Source organism: Galeopterus variegatus, unplaced genomic scaffold, assembly GCF_000696425.1.
Source record: "Galeopterus variegatus unplaced genomic scaffold, G_variegatus-3.0.2 Scaffold295, whole genome shotgun sequence".
Classification (NCBI taxonomy): Eukaryota; Metazoa; Chordata; class Mammalia; order Dermoptera; family Cynocephalidae; genus Galeopterus; species Galeopterus variegatus.
Genome location: NW_007726406.1, coordinates 626,977 through 645,487, shown reverse-complemented (window position 1 = coordinate 645,487; position 18,511 = coordinate 626,977). Strand labels below are relative to the sequence as shown.

General features: G+C 40.4%; 1 protein-coding gene across 1 annotated transcript in view; it reads right to left on the bottom strand.

Annotated features, from left to right (window-relative positions):
* The window catches only part of GLB1L3 (galactosidase, beta 1-like 3), a 43,742-nt gene extending 35,674 nt beyond the window's left edge, over positions 1-8,068 (bottom strand). Inside the window, 3 exon segments of the mRNA XM_008567139.1 lie at positions 6,819-6,872; positions 6,874-7,005; positions 7,153-8,068. Coding sequence (XP_008565361.1) covers positions 6,819-6,872; positions 6,874-7,005; positions 7,153-7,556 — 590 coding nt within the window. The 5' untranslated portion in view covers positions 7,557-8,068.
* Between the last annotated feature and the right edge of the window lie 10,443 nt (positions 8,069-18,511).

Genomic DNA, 18,511 nt, shown 5'->3' with positions numbered 1-18,511 from the left:
CCATTCAAAAGACACAGACTGACTGACTGGATTAAAAAGCTATACCCAAGTATATGCTGTCTTCAAGAGATCCACCTCACCTGTAGAGATACACACAGACTAATAGTAAAGGGATGGAAAAAGATACACCATGCAAATGGAAACCAAAAATGAACAGGAGTAGCTATTCCTATACCAGACAAAATAGACTTTAAACCAAAAAACATAAAAAAAGACAAAGAAGGCCACTATATAACGAAAAAGGGTACTATCCAGCTAGAAGACATAACAATCATAAAAATGTATGCACCCAATACCGGAGCACCCAGATATATTTAGCAAACACTCTTAGACCTGAAGAAAGAAATAGGACCTAATACATTAACAGTGGGTAATCTGAACACCCCTCTCTCAGTATGGGACAGATCTTCCAGGCAACAAGTCAACAAAGAGACACAGGATTTAATCTACACCCTATACCAACTGGACTAGGGAGATATATACAGAACATTTCACCCAACAGCTAAAGAATACACTTTCTTCTCATCAGCTCATGGTACATTCTCAAGGATAGACCACACATTAGGTCACAAATCTAGTCTCAGCAAAACTTAAAAAATCGAAATCATCCCAACTATCTTTTCAGACCACAATGGACTAAAATTGGAAATAAATGATAAGCAAAATGCTGGAAGCTATAGAAATACATGGAAACTAAATGATAGGCTCCTGAGTGACCTATGGGTCCAAGAATAAATTAAACAGGAAATCAAAAAATTTCTAGAAACTGGGCTGGCCCGTGGCTCACTTGGGAGAGTGTGGTATTGATAACACCAAGGCCATGGGTTCAGATCCCATATAGGGATGGCCGGTTAGCTCACAGGGTGAGCATGGTGCTGACAACACTAAGTAAAGGGTTAAGATCCCCTTACTGGTCATCTTTAAAAAAAATAATAATTTCTAGAAACTAATGGAAATGAAGATATATCATACCAAAACCTGTGGGATACTGCAAAAGCAGTAATAAGAAGGAAATTTATTGTAATAAGCACTTACAACAAAAGAATGGAAAGACTTCAAATAAATGACTTAACAGTACACTTCAAAGAACTTGAAAAGTAACAATCCAAACCTAAAGGTAGTAGAGAGAAATTAAGATCAGAGCAGAACTAAATGAAATAGAGACCCAAAAACAATAGAAAAGATCAACAAAACAAAAAGTTGGTTTTTCATGAAGACAAATAAAATACACACCATTAGCTAAGTTAACAAAAAAAAGAAGAGAGAAGACCCAAATAACAAAGAGCAGTAATGAAAAAAGGGAGACAATACAACTGATACCACAGAAATACAAAGAATCATTATAGAGACTGTTATAAACAACTGTATGACAATAAATATGAAAATCTGGAAGATATGAATAAGTTTCTAGACACATATAAACTACCAAGACTGAACCAAGAAGAGAGAGAAAACCTGAACAGACCAATAACAAGCAAGGAGATTAAGGTGGTAATTAGCAATCTTCCAACAAAAAAAGTCCAGGTCCAGATGGCTTTACAGCTGAATTTTATCAAACTTTTAAAGAGGAGTTAATACCAATTCTCCTCAAACTACTCCAAACAATTGAAACAGACACTATCCTCCCAAACTCATTCTATGAGGCCAACATAACTCTGATACCAAAATCAGATAAAGACACAACAAAAAAAGAAAATTATAGGCCAATATCCTTGATGAACCTAGATGCTAAAATCCTCAACAATATATTAGCAATCAGAATACAGCAACATATTGAAAAATTATACACTATGATCAAGTGGGATTCATCCCAGGGATGCAAGGATGGTGTAACATATGAAAGTCAATAAATGTCATAAATCATATCAACAAACTCAAGGACAAAAACCATAAGATTATCTCAATAGATGCTGAAAAAGCATTTGACAAAATTCAGCATCCCTTCATGATAAAGACTGTCAAAAAATTAGGTATAGAAGGAAAATATCTCAACACAATAAAAGCCATTTATGACAAGCACACCGCCAGTATCATTCTGAATGGGGAAATTATTGAAGACCTTCCCCTGAAGGACAGGAAGAAGACAAGGATGTCCACTCTCACCACTTCTATTTAGCATAGTACTAGAGGTACTAGCTAGAGCTATCAAGCAAAGAAATAAAAGGAATCCATATTGGAAAAGATGAAGTCAAACTTTCTCTATTTGCAGATGACATGATACTGTATATAGAAAGACCTAAAGACTCTATCAAAACACTCCTAGAGCAGGTTAATGACTTCAGTAGCATTGCAGGATACAAAATAAATGTCCCCAAATCAGTAGCATTTATATTCTCAAATAATGAATTAACAGCAAGAGAAATAAAGAAAGCCCATTTACAACTGTCATGAAAAACATAAGATACCAGGGATCAGTGTAACCAAGTAGGTGTAAGACCTCTACAATGAGAACTACAAACTACTTCTGAAAGAAATTAAAGAAGACATAAAAATATGGAAAGATATTCCATGTTCTTGGATTGGAAGAATTAACATTGTGAAAATGTCTATACTACCCAAAGTGATCTACAGATTCCCCATCAAAATACCAATGACATTACCATTTCTTCACAGAAATGGAAAAAACAACCTTACCTTTCATATGAAAAAACAAAAGACCCTGAATAGCCAAAGCAATCCTGAGCAAAGAAATAAAGCTGGAGTCATAACACTGCCTTACTTCAAATTATACGACAAAGCTGTTATAACCAAAACAGCATGGTACTGGTATAAAAATAGACATTCAGACCAGTGGAGTAGAATTGACAAACCAGAAATCACTCCTCTGGCTTACAGCCATCTGATATTGGACAAAGACAACAAAAATCTACATTGGGGAAAAGATTATCTCTTCAACAAGTGGTGCTGGGAAAACTGGATATCCATATGCAGAAGAATGAAACTAGATACGCATCTCTCACCATACACTAAAATCAACTCAAAGTGGATTAAAGACAAGTGTAAGACCTGAAACTGTAAAATTACTAAGGGAAAATACAGGTGAAACACTTCAGCAGTTAGGTCAGGGCACAGGCTTTATGAACATGAGCCTGAAAGCACAAGCAGCAAAAGAAAAAATAAACAAATGGGACTATATCAAACTAAAAAGTTTCTGCACAGCAAAGGAAATAATCAACGGAGTGAAAAGACAACCTACAGAGTGGGAGAAAATTTTTGCTAACTATGCATCTGACAAGGGATTAATATCCAGAATATACATGGAACTCAAGCAATTATACAGTATAAAAACAAATGACCCAATTAAAAAATGGGCAAAGGAGCTGAATGGACATTTGTCAAAAGAAGACATACAAATGGCCAACAGGTACATGAAAAAATGCTCAACATCACTAGTCATCAGTGAAATGCAAATTAAAACCACATTGAGATACCACCTCAGTCCAGTTAGACTGGCTATAATCAAAAAGACAGTGAATAACAAATGCTGACAAGGGTGTGGAGAGGAGAGAATACTCCTGCACTGTTGGTGGGACTGTAAATTAGTACAACCATTTTGGTAAACAGTATGAAGGTTTCTCAAACAACTACAGATAGATCTTCCATACAATCCAACAAGCCCTCTTCTGGGTATATTTCCAGAGGAATGGAAATCATCATGCTGAAGAGATACCTGTACCCCCATGCTCATCACAGCTCTGTTTAGAATAGCCAAGATATGGAACCAACCTAAATGTCCATTAATAGATGATTAGGTAAGAAAACTGTGGTATATATACACTATGGAATACTACTCTGCCATAAAAAAGAATGAAATACTCCCATTTGCAACAACATGGATGAACCTGGAGAAACTTATGTTGAGAGAAATAAGCAGAGCACAGAGGGATAAATACTGCATGTGCTCACTCATAAGTGGGAGCTAAGAGAGAAAGGAAGGCAAGAAATAAAGACCACAGTAGTGCCGTGGTCTTACAGAGGGAGGGAACATTTCTAGGGCTACAAAGTGGAGTTGACAGGAGAGGGGGAGTGTTGCAGGGAACCCTAAGCATTTTTAATTGTTGAGCTTTTCCCTTTTCCACTTGAGAAACTGTTTTAGAAACTCTGTGCTCCACTGCAGACTCTGGTCCCTGCCATTTACCCTGCTTGCTTCCTGGGCCAGCCCTCTAGGAGATAACAGCAGTCTCACACTCCCCAGGGGCCAGAGGCAAATTAGGCTCCTAAAGTGACCAACAGACTGTGTCCCATAATCAGCCAATCCAAATTAGCAGGACAGCATCCCTCGTTTACATAAGAGGACCTGAATGAGAACCTGGGAGGGAGAAGGGCAGGAATTTAGGCTATACAAGGGGGTCTTTTCCTATGTTCTGGGAGACACTGGCTTGGGAGTTTTCTGCCCTTCAGTGCTCTCCTTGCTTGCAAGCAAAAAGAGGCACTGTAACACTGAACAAAGCTGCAACACTAAAATAAAGAGCTAGAAAACTACAACACTGATGCCAGTCTTGGATTCCTCTGTGCATTCGCCCCACGACAGGAGGAGGGAGATTGGGGGATAATTGGGTGGGAACACAGAGTACAAATGTAATTTCTGGTAATGGGTATGCCCCCAGTATGAATCTGGCCCTCACATCATGGGCAGGAGGGGTGACAATTAGCTTTGTATCTCATGAATATTCTTAATAAATAAATAATAAGTTTAAAAACTTTTTTAAAAAACCCATCATTGCGGGCCGGCCCAGTGGCGCACTGCTACAGTGCGCCGCTTGGGAGTGCGGCGGCGCTCCCGCCGAGGGTTCGGATCCCACATACAGACCGGTTCCCGCTCACTGGCTGAGCAGGTGCGGGCGCAGCACCGAGGGTTGCGATCCCGTTGCGGGTCCCGGTCCGGTACAGGCACGACACTGAGGGTTGCGATCCATTGCCGGACAGGAAAAAAAGACAAAAAGGAAAAAACAAACAAACAAACAAAAAAACCCATCATTGTGTGTTTAGACACTGGTCAAGATCCACTGGCTCTGAAGATGGTGCTTCTTTGAATTCATAATGAAAATTTTTGATAATTAAAAACCTGTCCACAACTGAAAGAGTGAAAATCAGCTGAGACTGGGAAACAAACAGTAGCTCTGCTGTCCTCAGGATGGGAGGCAGACTCAGATAAAACCAGATGAAGAGTTAACAGGAAGCCTGGTTTCTGCCAGGGCTGAGCAGCTGTTACTGAACCCCATAACCAGCCCCCTGAAGAACCCACTGCCTTCTCGCCCATCCCCCCACAGGCCCCCTTAGCTATAACCTTCTATTACCAGGGAGATTCAGTTGCTACACTGCCCTTACCGCATGTCAGCACCCAATCCCCAATTAGTCCCATTTCTTCTAATTTTCTGTCAGAAACAACCCCAATCCAGAGTTTACCCCTGCTTTTTCTGGACTCCTCTCAGCACCCTCTGGCTGGAACTTGACTTTACAAAACTCCCTCCCTTCCTCCCCTTCTCCTCCACAGTTCCCGTGGCACTCCCAGCAGCCCTGCAAATCAGTAAATCTGATTTTGTCAGACTCTAGGTTTGTGCCTTCAGGCCTTGCTATTAGCATTCAAAGAAAAAAAGGGTAATGCAGTTCTTTATAATGCTAAATCTACTCAATATTCTGTGATAATGCTCTTCTACCCAAATTAAATCACCTACCAAGCTAAATTCCAGATATTTTCTTCTAAACCAATTTTTAAAAAATATTTTTAAATATTTAACAATCATTAAAAAAGAAAACACGACTAAACTGATCGGCAAAACACTATAGATAAGCAACTTCTAAGCTTAGGAGGATAGAAATAGATCACTTACTTTCTTTAATTTCAGCTTCTGGAATGAGGATGAATATATTACTTTCCAGGCCTGGTTCTCCATGAAACCCATCTTCAAAGAGAAGATTTTCTGGAACAGTATCATATCCTGGGACTCATCATTGCTGCTGTGACATGTATGATAAGTGAGGATATCCAAGGAGGCGTGAGGCCTGCTGTCCCAGACTTCTCCAGTAGGTAGGGACTACCTGGGCTGCAGCCATCTGTACTTGCCACTGCCTCTGAAAGGTGGAATCTTGCATCCAGGTGATAGTCAGCCTGCTTAGAGGCCTTTCAGAGGAACCGGAGCAGAGATTCTCAGGATACTGTAAGACCAGCCCAAAAGCGCAAATCCTACTTGTTGGGAAGGCCTATCTCACAAAGACCAGGAGGCAGAGATCGATGCAATCCACAGGAGTTTTTTATTTCCAGCAAGCTGGGGTCACTCAGCATTCAAGACATAAATGACCCTGAATTTACAATACAAGCAGCTTTTATACAGTTCTTTCTGAACAGATCTTGTGATAGGATCAGTTGTTGATTATCTGTGGCACCTTTAGATTTTCAGGTGGGCTTTAGCTGGTGCCTTTTAGATTTACAGGTGGGCTTTAGCAGGCTGGCACCCGCTGGCACCCCATAGCGCATTTCTCAATTGTTTATCTTTCCCGGGGCCTGGCTAGGTGGCCTTTAGATAAGGAACTAGTTATTTCCGGGAACCAGTGGCAGCTATTAATGTTTAGTGTGCTCGGGCCTGACCTTTGTTATGGCCCCTTTCAGAAGCTGCTTTGCTTAAGCATTTGTTACAAGACTGCATACATTAAGGTTATATTTTAACAATACCCAACAATATCAACCAGTGACTCAGACATCCTAAGAACAACAAAGAAAGTACTAAAAGGGTCAACCTTTCAACTGGTCCAATAAAGTCTCAGAGCTAGGAACTCAGATTACAAATTCTTTAAACAAGTACTAGGGGGCAGGCACTGACGTGGTGAGGGTGTTGAAACCACAGGCCTTCAGCTTCAGCAAGCGGTCCCTCCAGTACTCGGAAATAGTGCATAGTGTCCGCTATGATGAGGAACGGAAAGCCTTCTAGTGTGAAGTTGGGGCCCTCAACCTCCAGACCCACTCCGCGGATCTTCAGGTAGGAGGGGGTCAGGTGAGTCTTATTAATCCTGCAAGGGAAAGGAGGTACTTGAAGTCCTAGAGATATCACCCATGCAATGCACAGGAGGGCATATCAGAAAGTTCCTTCCCTCAGGGGCCCTCGGCATACTTCCAGTGGAAAGAGAAGCCACCCAGCCCTTCCTTCTCAAACATACCTGGGCAAGAGGCCACCACTGAGCCGAGACATCACTGATAAGGATGAAGACAGGCACAGAATGTACTCAGGTCTCATCAGGAAGGCCCACATGCTAAACAGGACAGAGTAGACATCAGACAGACACCCAGGAGGGAAGGAAAAAGGTAGCTGGGCACTGAGAGAGGGCGGGACGCCTTGGGGGACAGTGGGGAGGATGGAGGTAGGATTTATTTCCTCATCCCTTGCACCAGCTGGAATCGTAACTGCATCACAAGGCCACGGCTGCTGACTGGAGAGAGAAGTGCTGCATAGGAAGAGTCCACTGCTGAATAACGGGGTTTTCAGATACATTTTAGAGAAGATCAAGTCACAGAACAGTTCTATTACACAACAGAGGATCTCTAGGAAATTTGCTGCAGACATTCAACTGCTAGGGAATGGACTCTAAGGATTGCTGCTCAGCAGAGAGCACTGACTAGGTGAAGAAGTTCCTCCACGGTGGGGTCCCAATTCTAATCTCCGGCCCCATTTCCCACTTCTGTGCTGCTGCAGGTCACCATCTCACGAATCCCCAGAGCACGTCTCAGCGTTTGCGTGGCGTGATTTTCTTGGTGCTGCTCACCCCGAAGCAAATGCTGCTGCCCCCGCGTAACAAAACTTCCGCGAGCCCAGGGTGGGCCGAGGGGTGCGGTAAGGCGACGTCCTGGCGGCTGTCGCCAGCCAGGAGCCCAGCAGGTCCCCGAGCAAACGCGTGAGTCGCCAGAACCCCTAGGACATCTATTACCCGCTCGTCGCCTCCACCAGCTTCGGCTTCACCAGTGTTACCTCGGCTCAGTGAGCTCTACCTCGGGCAGGGTGGGGACAGGCAGAAGCTCAGGAAGTCGCAGGGAAGACAGCACGGGCCAAGGATCAGACAGAGGGAAGGCGGGGACAGAGGAGCACGCGGGACCTGCGGACGGGATGCGGGCGCCTCGGGGCGCAGGGAGGCTGAGGGTGGGTCCGGGGGCCCTCCGCGTGCACGTGCAGGGAGAAGACGGCGGGGCCCGGCGCGGCCTCACCGAGAACAGCGCGAACGCGAGGCGGCTTCACTAACGAGCCATACGGGCCGCCTAAGTCGACCGGCCCAGGGCGGGAGAGAGCCACAGTGCGGGGGCGCTCGGGGGCCTGCGACCACCTCACCCCGCGCCCGCGACTCCGCAGCAGAGCAGCCTCCCGGCGGGAGGACCAGCAGCGTGCGGCGCGGTGCCACGTCCCGCCGCCACGTCCCGCCGCCACGTCCCGCCACCACGTCCCGCCACCACGTCCCGCCGCCGGCACGTCCAGCTCCCCCGCACCCCGCCCCGCCGTTTCCAGCAGTCGGCTCCGGTTGTGTCCTGGTTGCGGGTGTTTCGTTCCAATGCCTCTACCACTCAGCAAGTCAAAGTTTATTTAGCTGGTGTTCAGGAAGCTTGGCGATTAATCGTTCCTCTTTCGTGTTGCTTTTTCTAATTGCAGAATTGCACTTGTCTTTTGTTCGGTATCTCTTTCCTCCTTGCTTTTTAAACCCCCTTTCTACCCTTGCCACTGCTCCTGAACTATATCAGAGGAAAAACCTCCATTTAAAATCTACTCTGCTAATGCAATTTGACCTGTTCTGTAGTTTTCCTAATTTACAGCTGTCATGTTAACTTCAGGCAGTTTCCCAACAATTTCTGTCCTACTTGCTGTTATCCGTAATTTGCAGGTGCTGTACTTTCACTGTAATCTCTCCTTTTTGCCCACGTAATTGAAGTTCAAATCAATAACTCCAGGCCTACTGTCAAAGTCTGGAAACCTGTAGGATACTCTCTCAATAGACTATTTCAGCAGCAAATTCAGCCTTCTCTCTTTCCCTTCTCTGACACTATCCTTGGGGACATCTCCGTCCAGGATAATGATCCTTTTATATACCCGGCATCTTCCTCACACTGCTTCATCTACCAAATTGTAGAACCGTGTGCCAACCTCACTAGTAGTCAACGATATTCCATCTCCAAGACAGAAGATTGTAAATTCTACTTTCATTCTTTTTGCCATCTTTCCTAAACCTGCTCTTCATCACGCTTTGAGTTTCCAGTCTTCTAATCTCTCTCATTTTTCCCAGTTTTTCACACTGATCTAGCTTCACACTGTGTATTGTTGTTTCAAAAATATACCTCCTTCCTTGTCAGAAATTATTTCCTTAACCTCATGCCATCCTACTTTGTTAAGACTCAGATTTTAGGAACAACTCAATCAGCTTTCTCTTTCCTCTGCTCCTGAGCCGATGAGCCAGAATGCATAAGGTCAAAAAACCAAACTTACTCTCAGGCAATAGGGTTTCCAGTCTTGGGCGATGATTTAAATGTCCCCATATGAGACAGACACACACATATAAATTTATTAAGGAGTGTATGGATTTTTGTCACTCAAAACCCAGTGCTCAGTGCTGGTAAACATAAGCCATAAACCCTAAACCCTAAACATCCACTCTCTTGGCTAACAACTTTCAGACTCCATAGAAACACTTTTCCATATCTCTTTCCATTTTTCTTCAAAATAAAAAAATGACTAAGTCTGAATGTCCTGAGGGGCTCTGAGTGGACTGTGGCCAACACTGGAGACAGGCAAGCTTTGATGTGCAAGAGAATTTGATTGGTAGAGTGCTTAGGTAAGGCAAGAGTTACCTTGTTCCCCTTCCACCCAAGCATACATGCAAATGTACTTGCATAATGAAGTTATTGTTTCTGCTAGTGCTGAGCATTGATTTATTTGCTTCTCTTTATGTTTCATTCATGGTTCCATGTGATATTTACAAGCATTGAACATGGCAGCTGAGGAAAATGTTATTAAATGATTCAAAATTATATTTATATATGTCTGGACCTAGACATAACACATGTGAAGAGTGATACCAATTATTTACATTCGAAAACAGATTGACACTGAACACCAGGATTACAAATAATATTATCTTTAAAAAATATCTACTGAAAGTTAAATAAATCTTTAAAAAAATAAACAAATATGTCAACTATATTTAAATATTTTTTTATTATTTGTCATTTGTATTTTCCTTTTAATTTTCATAGATAATTTTCAGTATTCCCATTCCTCACTTTGATTTCCTCCACTTTCATGGTCAATCATTCTAATGTGTTTTTTGTATATCCTTTGATTTGTAAGTGTTCCAGCAAAATATATATTGCTCTTTGTGTGGATATATTCATTATTTATACAAATGACATGGATTGTAGATCTTATTAAACTCTTGCTATTTAAGATCTAAACATGTTGTCAGTAATTCTGTAGATTACTTCATGGTGCATGTGTTTTCTTCTAATATTTCTATAGTTTGTTTGTTTTTTTTTTTTTTCATTTAATAATTTTAAAAATTATGCTTGGGCAGAAAGATGGAGACCAGCCACAAGGGCTTCACTGTCCCTTAATGCCCTGTATTTCCTATATTCCAGAAATTACCTGTGCTGCTCCTACCTCTGTCTGAAAACTGGTATTTTTCAATTGCCCACATGCCCCACACCTCAGAGCTGGTTTAATACATCAGACAACAGAAACAGATAGATGGTAGTCAGTGTTTCTGTTGCCTTCAGCTAAAACCTCTTAGCACAACCATATGATCATTTCCAGGAAGTGGGGAAAATGGAGAAACACTTTTATTTCCTCAGGGCAAAAATTGTGGGACACTGGTAAAATACAGTCACAATTTTCTTACTACATTTGGGGCCCAGTGTAACAACTTTTTACCTATTTTTAAAAAATGCATAAAGCAGACAAGATGATTTCAAAGCAAGTGAACTTTAACCAACGGATTTATACCTTAACCATGCTAGTCCCTGGTGCAGGTTTGTAGCTCACCGTCTGTTGAAGATTCCTAGTCGCAATCTGTCCATTCAGATGCTTCCCCTGAAAGGTGAAGGTTGTTCCATATCATTGTCAGGGATCTCAGGTGCTGTAGTAGGCAAAATGACCCCAAAGATGTGTGTGCCCTAATTCCTAGAACCTGTGATGATGTGAAGTCATCTGGCACTAGGCACTTTGTGGATATGTTTAAGGTTAGGGACCTTAAAATGGGGAGGTAATATCGGATTCCCTGTGTGGGCCCAATCTAACTGGATGGGTCCTTAAAAGCAGAGACTTTCTCTGGATGGAAGTAGCAGAGATTCAGAGTGTGAGGAGGACTTGGCACTCCTTCCTGCTTTGAAGATGGAGAGCAATGTGAAAAGGATGCAGAGGGCTTTAAGGAGCTGAGAGGCTCCCAGCTGACACTGAGCAAGGCATGGGGACCTCAGTGCTACAACTGAAAAGAACCGGATTATGCCAACAACCTGAATGAACTTAGATGTGGTTTCTCCCCTCAAGCCTCCAGATAAGACATCAGGTGTATGTTACCTTGATTGAGTCTGGTGAAACCCAGGGCAGAAAAGAAGCTGAGCCAACTGCGCCCGGACTTCTGACCCCTAGACACAGTGAGAGGATGAATGCAGCTCCGCATCTGCTGAAGATTCTTTGCAGGTGTATTTGTCGCAATACAGTAGCAATAGAAAAATAATAGAACTCCCATGTCCAAAATTCTCTTGGCGAGTTCCCAGAACCAGCATTTTTATATTTGCTAAAGTGGGTTTGTGAATGGATACCTTTTATTATTTTAAGAAATTTCTTCTATTCTTATTTTGCTAATTTTTATGAAATACTGTGTATCCGTTCTGGTAATCACACAGCATATCTTCTTTAGTCAGTGTCATGGGCGGAATTGTGTCCCCTAAAATTCATGTGTCGATGTGCTAACCCTCAGTACCTCAGAACGTGACTGTACAAGTATTTGCAGACAAGGCCTTTAAAGAAGTGATAAAGTTAAAACGAGGCCATTAGGATGGGCCCTAATCCAATCTGACTGACGTCCTTATAAGAAGAGCAAATTTGGACACACAAAGAGACACTGGAGATGCACGGGCTCAAAGGCCATGTGAGTACATGGTAAGAAGGTGGCCACCTGCAAGCCACAGAGAGCGCCTCACTCAGGAGATCAAACCTGCCAGCACCTTGATCTTGGACTTCCAGCCTCCAGAATTTTGAGCCAATGAGTTTATGTCATTTAGGCCACCCAGCCAGTTGCATTTTGTTATGGCAGCCTAAGCAAACTAATTAGTTAATATCATGAATTAAAGTCAGAGATTTTCTAGATTTGAACTACCCACGTAAATTTGAATATGTGAACTACTTTATATTTATCCACTGAAATATTCAACTTGATATTTTATAGAGGATTTTTTTCACCTAAGTTCATGAGTAAAATTGGCTTACAATTTTATTTTGCTTTCCTGAGCTCATCTTGTTTTGATATCAGGGTTATACTGGTCACATAAAATGAGTGAGTTAGCTTTCCCTTTTCATTATAACAGTTTGTATAGGAGAGTAATTGTCTATTTCTTTAATGTTAAGTGATACTAATCTCTCATATCTTGTGAGGGACAACTTTATTTTCTTTCACGTTGTTCAAATCAATTTTCTTATTCTTGCATCAATTTTAGAAATGATGTTTCGTTAACAATGTTTCACTTTAATTTTTTTTTTTTTTTTTTTTTTTTTTTTTTTTTTGAGTTAGCTTTCCCTTTTCATTATAACAGTTTGTATAGGAGAGTAATTGTCTATTTCTTTAATGTTAAGTGATACTAATCTCTCATATCTTGTGAGGGACAACTTTATTTTCTTTCACGTTGTTCAAATCAATTTTCTTATTCTTGCATCAATTTTAGAAATGATGTTTCGTTAACAATGTTTCACTTTAATTTTTTTTTTTTTTTTTTTTTTGTCTTTTTTTTTGTGTCCGGCAACGGATCGCAACCCTCAGTGTCGCCCCCGTACCGGACCGGGACCGGCAACGGGATCGCAACCCTCGGTGTTGCCCCCGCGCCTCACTCAGCCAGTGAGCGGGAACCGGTCCGTATGTGGGATCCGAACCCTCGGCGGGAGCGCAACCGCGCTTCCCAAGCGGCGCACTAGCGCAGTGCGCCACCGGGCCGGCCCCTCACTTTAATTTTTTATTTCTAATTTCTATCTTTAATCTTAATAATTCTTCATTTATTTCATTGCTTTGAACTGTACCTCTTTGATTTTTATTTTAATAGTCCTTTCTTTTGTAATGATTTTGTTTTATGTTTATTCTTTTCTTTTATTTGAATTTGTAGTGCTTTTCTTTGTTTTGTTTTGTTGTTTTTAATTTATTTTTTATTGATTATAAATATTCATGGAGTAAAAAGCATTGTCACCACTCGTGCCTAAGATGTGATGGCCAGATCCATACTGGCAGCATGCCCATTACCACAAATTGTGATTATACCCCATGTCCCCCACGTCCCCACATTCCCCACCCAATTATCCCCCCAATTATCCTCGACCTTTCTCCGCATCCATATCCCTAGGCATGTTCTCTCCCTCTGCAAGTCCAACACACCATTGTGATCTTTCTTTTCTTCATTCTTTCTCTCTTAGCTCCCATGTGTGAGTGAGTACATATGATATTTATCCCTCTGTGCTTTGCTTATTTCACTCAACATAAGTTTCTCTAAGCTCATCCATGTTGTTGCAAATGGGAGAATTTCATTCTTCTTTATGGCAGAGTAGTATTCCACGGTGTATATATATCACAGTTTCCTTATCCAATCATCCATTGATGGACATTTAGGTTGGTTCCATATCTTGGCTACTGTAAACAGAGCTGCAATGAACATAGGAGTGCAGGTATCTCTTCAACATGATGATTTCCATTACGTTGGGTCTATACCGAGAAGTGGGATTGCTGGATCATATGGAAAGTCTATCTGTAGTTGTTTGAGAAACCTGTTTTCATAGTGGTTGTACTAACTTACAGTCCCACCAACAGTGTAGGAGTGTTCCCTTCTCTCCACACCCTCACCAGCATTTTTATTCTCTGTCTTTTTGATTATATCCATTCTAACGGGTGAGATGATATCTCAATGTGGTTTTAATTTGCTTTTCCCTGATGACTAGTGATGTTGAGCATTTTCTCAGGTACCGTTGGCCATTTGTATGTCTTCCTTTGAAAAATGTCTATTCAGTTCCTTTTCCCATTTTTTAATTGGGTTTTGTTTTTTACTGTGTAACTGCTTGAGTTCCTTGTATATTATGGATATTAATCGGATGCATAGTTAGCAAAATTTTCTCCCACTCCGTAAGTTGTCACTTCACTCTGTTGATTATTTCCTTTGCTATGCAGAAACTTTTTAGTTTGATATAGTCCCATTTGTTTATTTTTTCTTTTGTTGCTTGTGCTTTCAGGCTCATATTCATACAGTCTGTGCTCAGTCCTAGTTCCTGAAGTGTTTCACCTGTATTTTCCTTTAGTAATTTTACAGTTTCAAGTCTTATATTTAAGTCTTTAATCTATTTTGAGTTGATTTTAGTACATGGTGAGAGATGCATATCTAGTTTCATTCTTCTGCATATGGATATCTAGTTTTCCCAGCACCACTTGTTGAAGAGGCAGTCTTTTCCCCAATGTAGATTTTTCTTGCCTTTGTCAAATATCAGATGGCTGTAAGCCTGAGGGCTGATTTCTGGGTTCTCTGTTCTGCTCCACTGGTCCAAGTGTCTGTTTTTATGCCAGTACCATGCTGTTTTACTATAGCTTTGTAGTATAATTTGAAGTTGGGTAGTGTTATGCCTCAGGCTTTATTTTTTTTGCTCAGGATTGCTTTGGCTATTCGGGGTCTTTTGTTGCTCCATATGAATGTTGAGATTGTTTTTTCCATTTCTGTGAAGAATGTCATTGGTATTTTGATGGGGATTACACTGAATATGTAGATCGCTTTGGGTAGTATAAACATTTTCACGTTAATTCTTCCAGTCCAAGAGCATGGAATGTCTTTCCATCTTTTTCTGTCTTCTTTCAGTAGTGGTTAGTAGTTCTCATTGTAGAGATCTTTCACCTCCTTGGTTAAATTGATCCCTAGGTATTTTATTCTTTTTATGACTGTTGTAAATGGGCTTACTTTCTTGATTTCTCTTTCTGTTAGCTCATTATTAGAGAATATAAATGCAACTGATTTGGGGGCATTTATTTTGTATCCTGCAACATTACTGAAATTATTAACCAGCCCTAGGAATTTTTTGATAGAGTCTTTAGGTTTTTCTTTTTTTTTCTTTTTTCCTTTTTGTCTTTTTTCATGACCGGTAATGGGATCGCAACCCTCAGTGTCGTGCCCGCACCGCACTCAACCAGTGAGCGGACCGGTCTCTATATGGGATCTGAACCCTCGGTGGGAGCACCGCCGCGCTCCCAAGCACTGCACTCTACCGAGTGCGCCACCGGGCCGGCCCAGGTTTTTCTATATACAGTATCATGTCATCTGCAAATAGGGAGTTTGACTTCATCTTTTTCTATCTGGATTCCCTTTATTTCTATTTCTTTCTCTTGCCTGATTTCTCTGGCTAGTACCTCCAGTACTATGTTAAATAGAAGTGGTGAGAGTGGACATCCTTGTCTTGTTCCTGTTCTTGAGGGAAAAGCCCTCAGTTTTTCACCATCCAGAATGATACTGGCAGTGGGCTTGTCATAGACAGCTTTACTGTGTTGAGTGAGATACTTTCCTTCTATACCTAATTTGCTGAGACTCTTTATCATGAAGTGATGTTGAATTTTGTCAAATGCTTTTTCAGCATCCATTGAGATAATAATATGGTTTTTGTCCTTGAGTTTATTGATGTGCTGTATCACATTTATTGACTTTCATATGTTGAACCATCCTTGCATCTCTGGGATGAATCCCTCTTGATCATAGTGTATAATTTTTTTGATGTGTTGCTGTATTCTGATTGCTAATATTTTGTTGAAGATTTTTGCATCTATGTTCATCAAAGATATTGGCCTATAATTTTCCTTTTTTGTTGTGTCTTTATCTGGTTTTGGTGTCAGAGTTATGTTGGCCTCATAGAATGAGTTTGGGAAAATGGCTTCTGTTTCAATTTTTTGGAATAGTTTGAGGATAATTGGTATTAATTCCTCTTTAAAGGTTTTGTAGAATTCAGCTGTAAAGCCATCCAGTCCTGGGCTTTTCTTTGTTGGAAGATTGCTGATTACTGCTTCAATCTCCTTGCTTGTTATTGGTCTGTTCAGGTTTTCTATCTCTTCTTGGTTCAGTCTGGGTACTTTGTATGTGTCCAGAAACTTATCCATATCTTATCTTCCAGGTTTTCATATTTGTTATCATATAATTGTTTATAATAGTCTCTAATGGTTCTTCATATTTCTGTGGTATTGGTTGTAATGTCTCCTTTTTCATTTCTGATTTTTGTTATTTGGGTCTTCTCTCTTCCTTTTTTTTTTTTTTTTTTGTTAACCTAGCTAATGGTTTGCCTATTTTATTTATCTTCTTGAAAAACCAACTTTTTGTTTCATTGATCTTTTCTATCATTTTTGGGGTCTCTATTTCATTTAGTTCTGCTCTGATCCTAATTATTTCTTTCCATCTACTACCTTTAGCATTGGATTGTTCTTGTTTTTGAAGTTCTTTGAAGTGTACTGTAAGGTCATTTATTTGAAGTCTTTCCATTCTTTTGATGTAAGTGCTTATTGCAATAAATTTCCCTCTTAATATTGCTTTTGCAGTATTCCACAGGTTTTGATATGATGTCTTTATTTTCATTAGTTTCAAGAAATTTTTGGATTTCCTGTTTAATTTCTTGTTCATAGGTCATTCAAGAGCTTATTGTTTAGTTTCCATGTATTTGTATAGTTTCCAGGGTTTTGCTTGTTATTGATTTCCAGTTTTAGTCCATTGTAGTCTGAAAAGATACTTGGAATGATTTCAATATTTTTTAATTTGCTGAGACTAAATTTGTGACCTAATATGTGGTCTATCCTGGAGAATGTTCCACGTGCTGATGAGAAGAAAGTATATTCTTTAGTTGTTGGGTGAAATATTCTGTATATATCTGCCAGGTCCAGTTGGTCTAAGGTATAGTGTAAATCCTGTGTCTCTTTGTTGATTTGTTGCCTAGAATATCTGTCCCATACTGAGAGAAGGGTGTTCAGGTCACCCACTATTAATGCTTTGGGGCCTGTTTCTTTCTTTAGGTCTAAGAGTGTTTGCTTTATATATATGGGTGCTCCATATTGGGTGCATACATATTTATGATTGTTATGTCTTCTAGCTGGATAAATCCTTTTATCATTACATAGTGGCCTTCTTTGTCTCTTTTTATGTTTCGTGGTTTAAAGTCTATTTTATCTGATGGAAGAATAGCTACTTCTGCTCATTTTTGGTTTCTATTTGCATGGTATATCTTTTTCCATCCCATCACTTTTAGTCTGTGTGTGTGTGTGTGTCTCTATAGGTGAGATGGATCTCTTGAAGACAGCATATACTTGGGTTTAGCTTTTTAATACAATCAGTCAATCTGTGCCTTTTCACATTTAGGGTAGTTATTGACTGGTATTGTTTAATTCCTGTCATTTAATTGCTTTTTGTTTAGATATTGTAAATATCTTTTGATCATTACTTCCATTTTTATTTCTATTCTTCAATGTTAGCTGGAAGTTTAAGTGGCATGATTTAACTTCTTTCTCTTTCTCACTGGCATTTTTGTTTTAATGGTGGGTTATGCTCTATCTTATGTATCCATGATAGTGATAATTATTATTCAGATTCCAGATGCAGAATTCTTTTGAGGATTTCTTGCAGTGCTGGTTATGTGGTGATGAACTCCCACAATTTTTGTTTGTCTGGGAAATACACTATTTCTTCCTCATTTCTGAAGGAGAGCCTTTCTGGGTAAAGAATAGCAATTTTCTCTTTTAGTGTTTTGAATATATCATTCCACTTTCTTCTGGCCTGTAGGGTTTCCTTTGAGAAGTCTACTGTGTTAGTCTGATGGAGGTTCCCTTATAGGTGACTTGACATTTTTCTCTTGCTGCTTTAGGAATTATTTCTTTGTCTTTGAGCTTTGCAAATTTTACTATAAGTTGTCTTGGGGAGAATCTTTTTGGATTGAATCTGTTTGGGGAAATTTTAGCTTCCTGGATCTGAAGGTCTGAATCTCTCCCTACTCCTAAAAGTTTTCTGTTATTATTTCCTTGAATAGGTTTTCAATACCTTTTCCTTTCTCCTCCCCTTCTAGAATACCCACAATTCGGATGTTAGAGCACTTGAGGTTGTCTGCTATCTCTCTTAGATTTTCTTCATTATTTTTAATTCTTTTTTCCTTTTTTTTTTTTTTTTTTTTGTCTGCCTGGGTTATTTCAAAAAGACCATCTTCGAGATCTGAAATTCTTTCTTCTGCCTGCTCTAGTCTGCTGCTCAAACTCTCTGTTGTGTTTTTTATTTCATTGAGTGAATATTTCA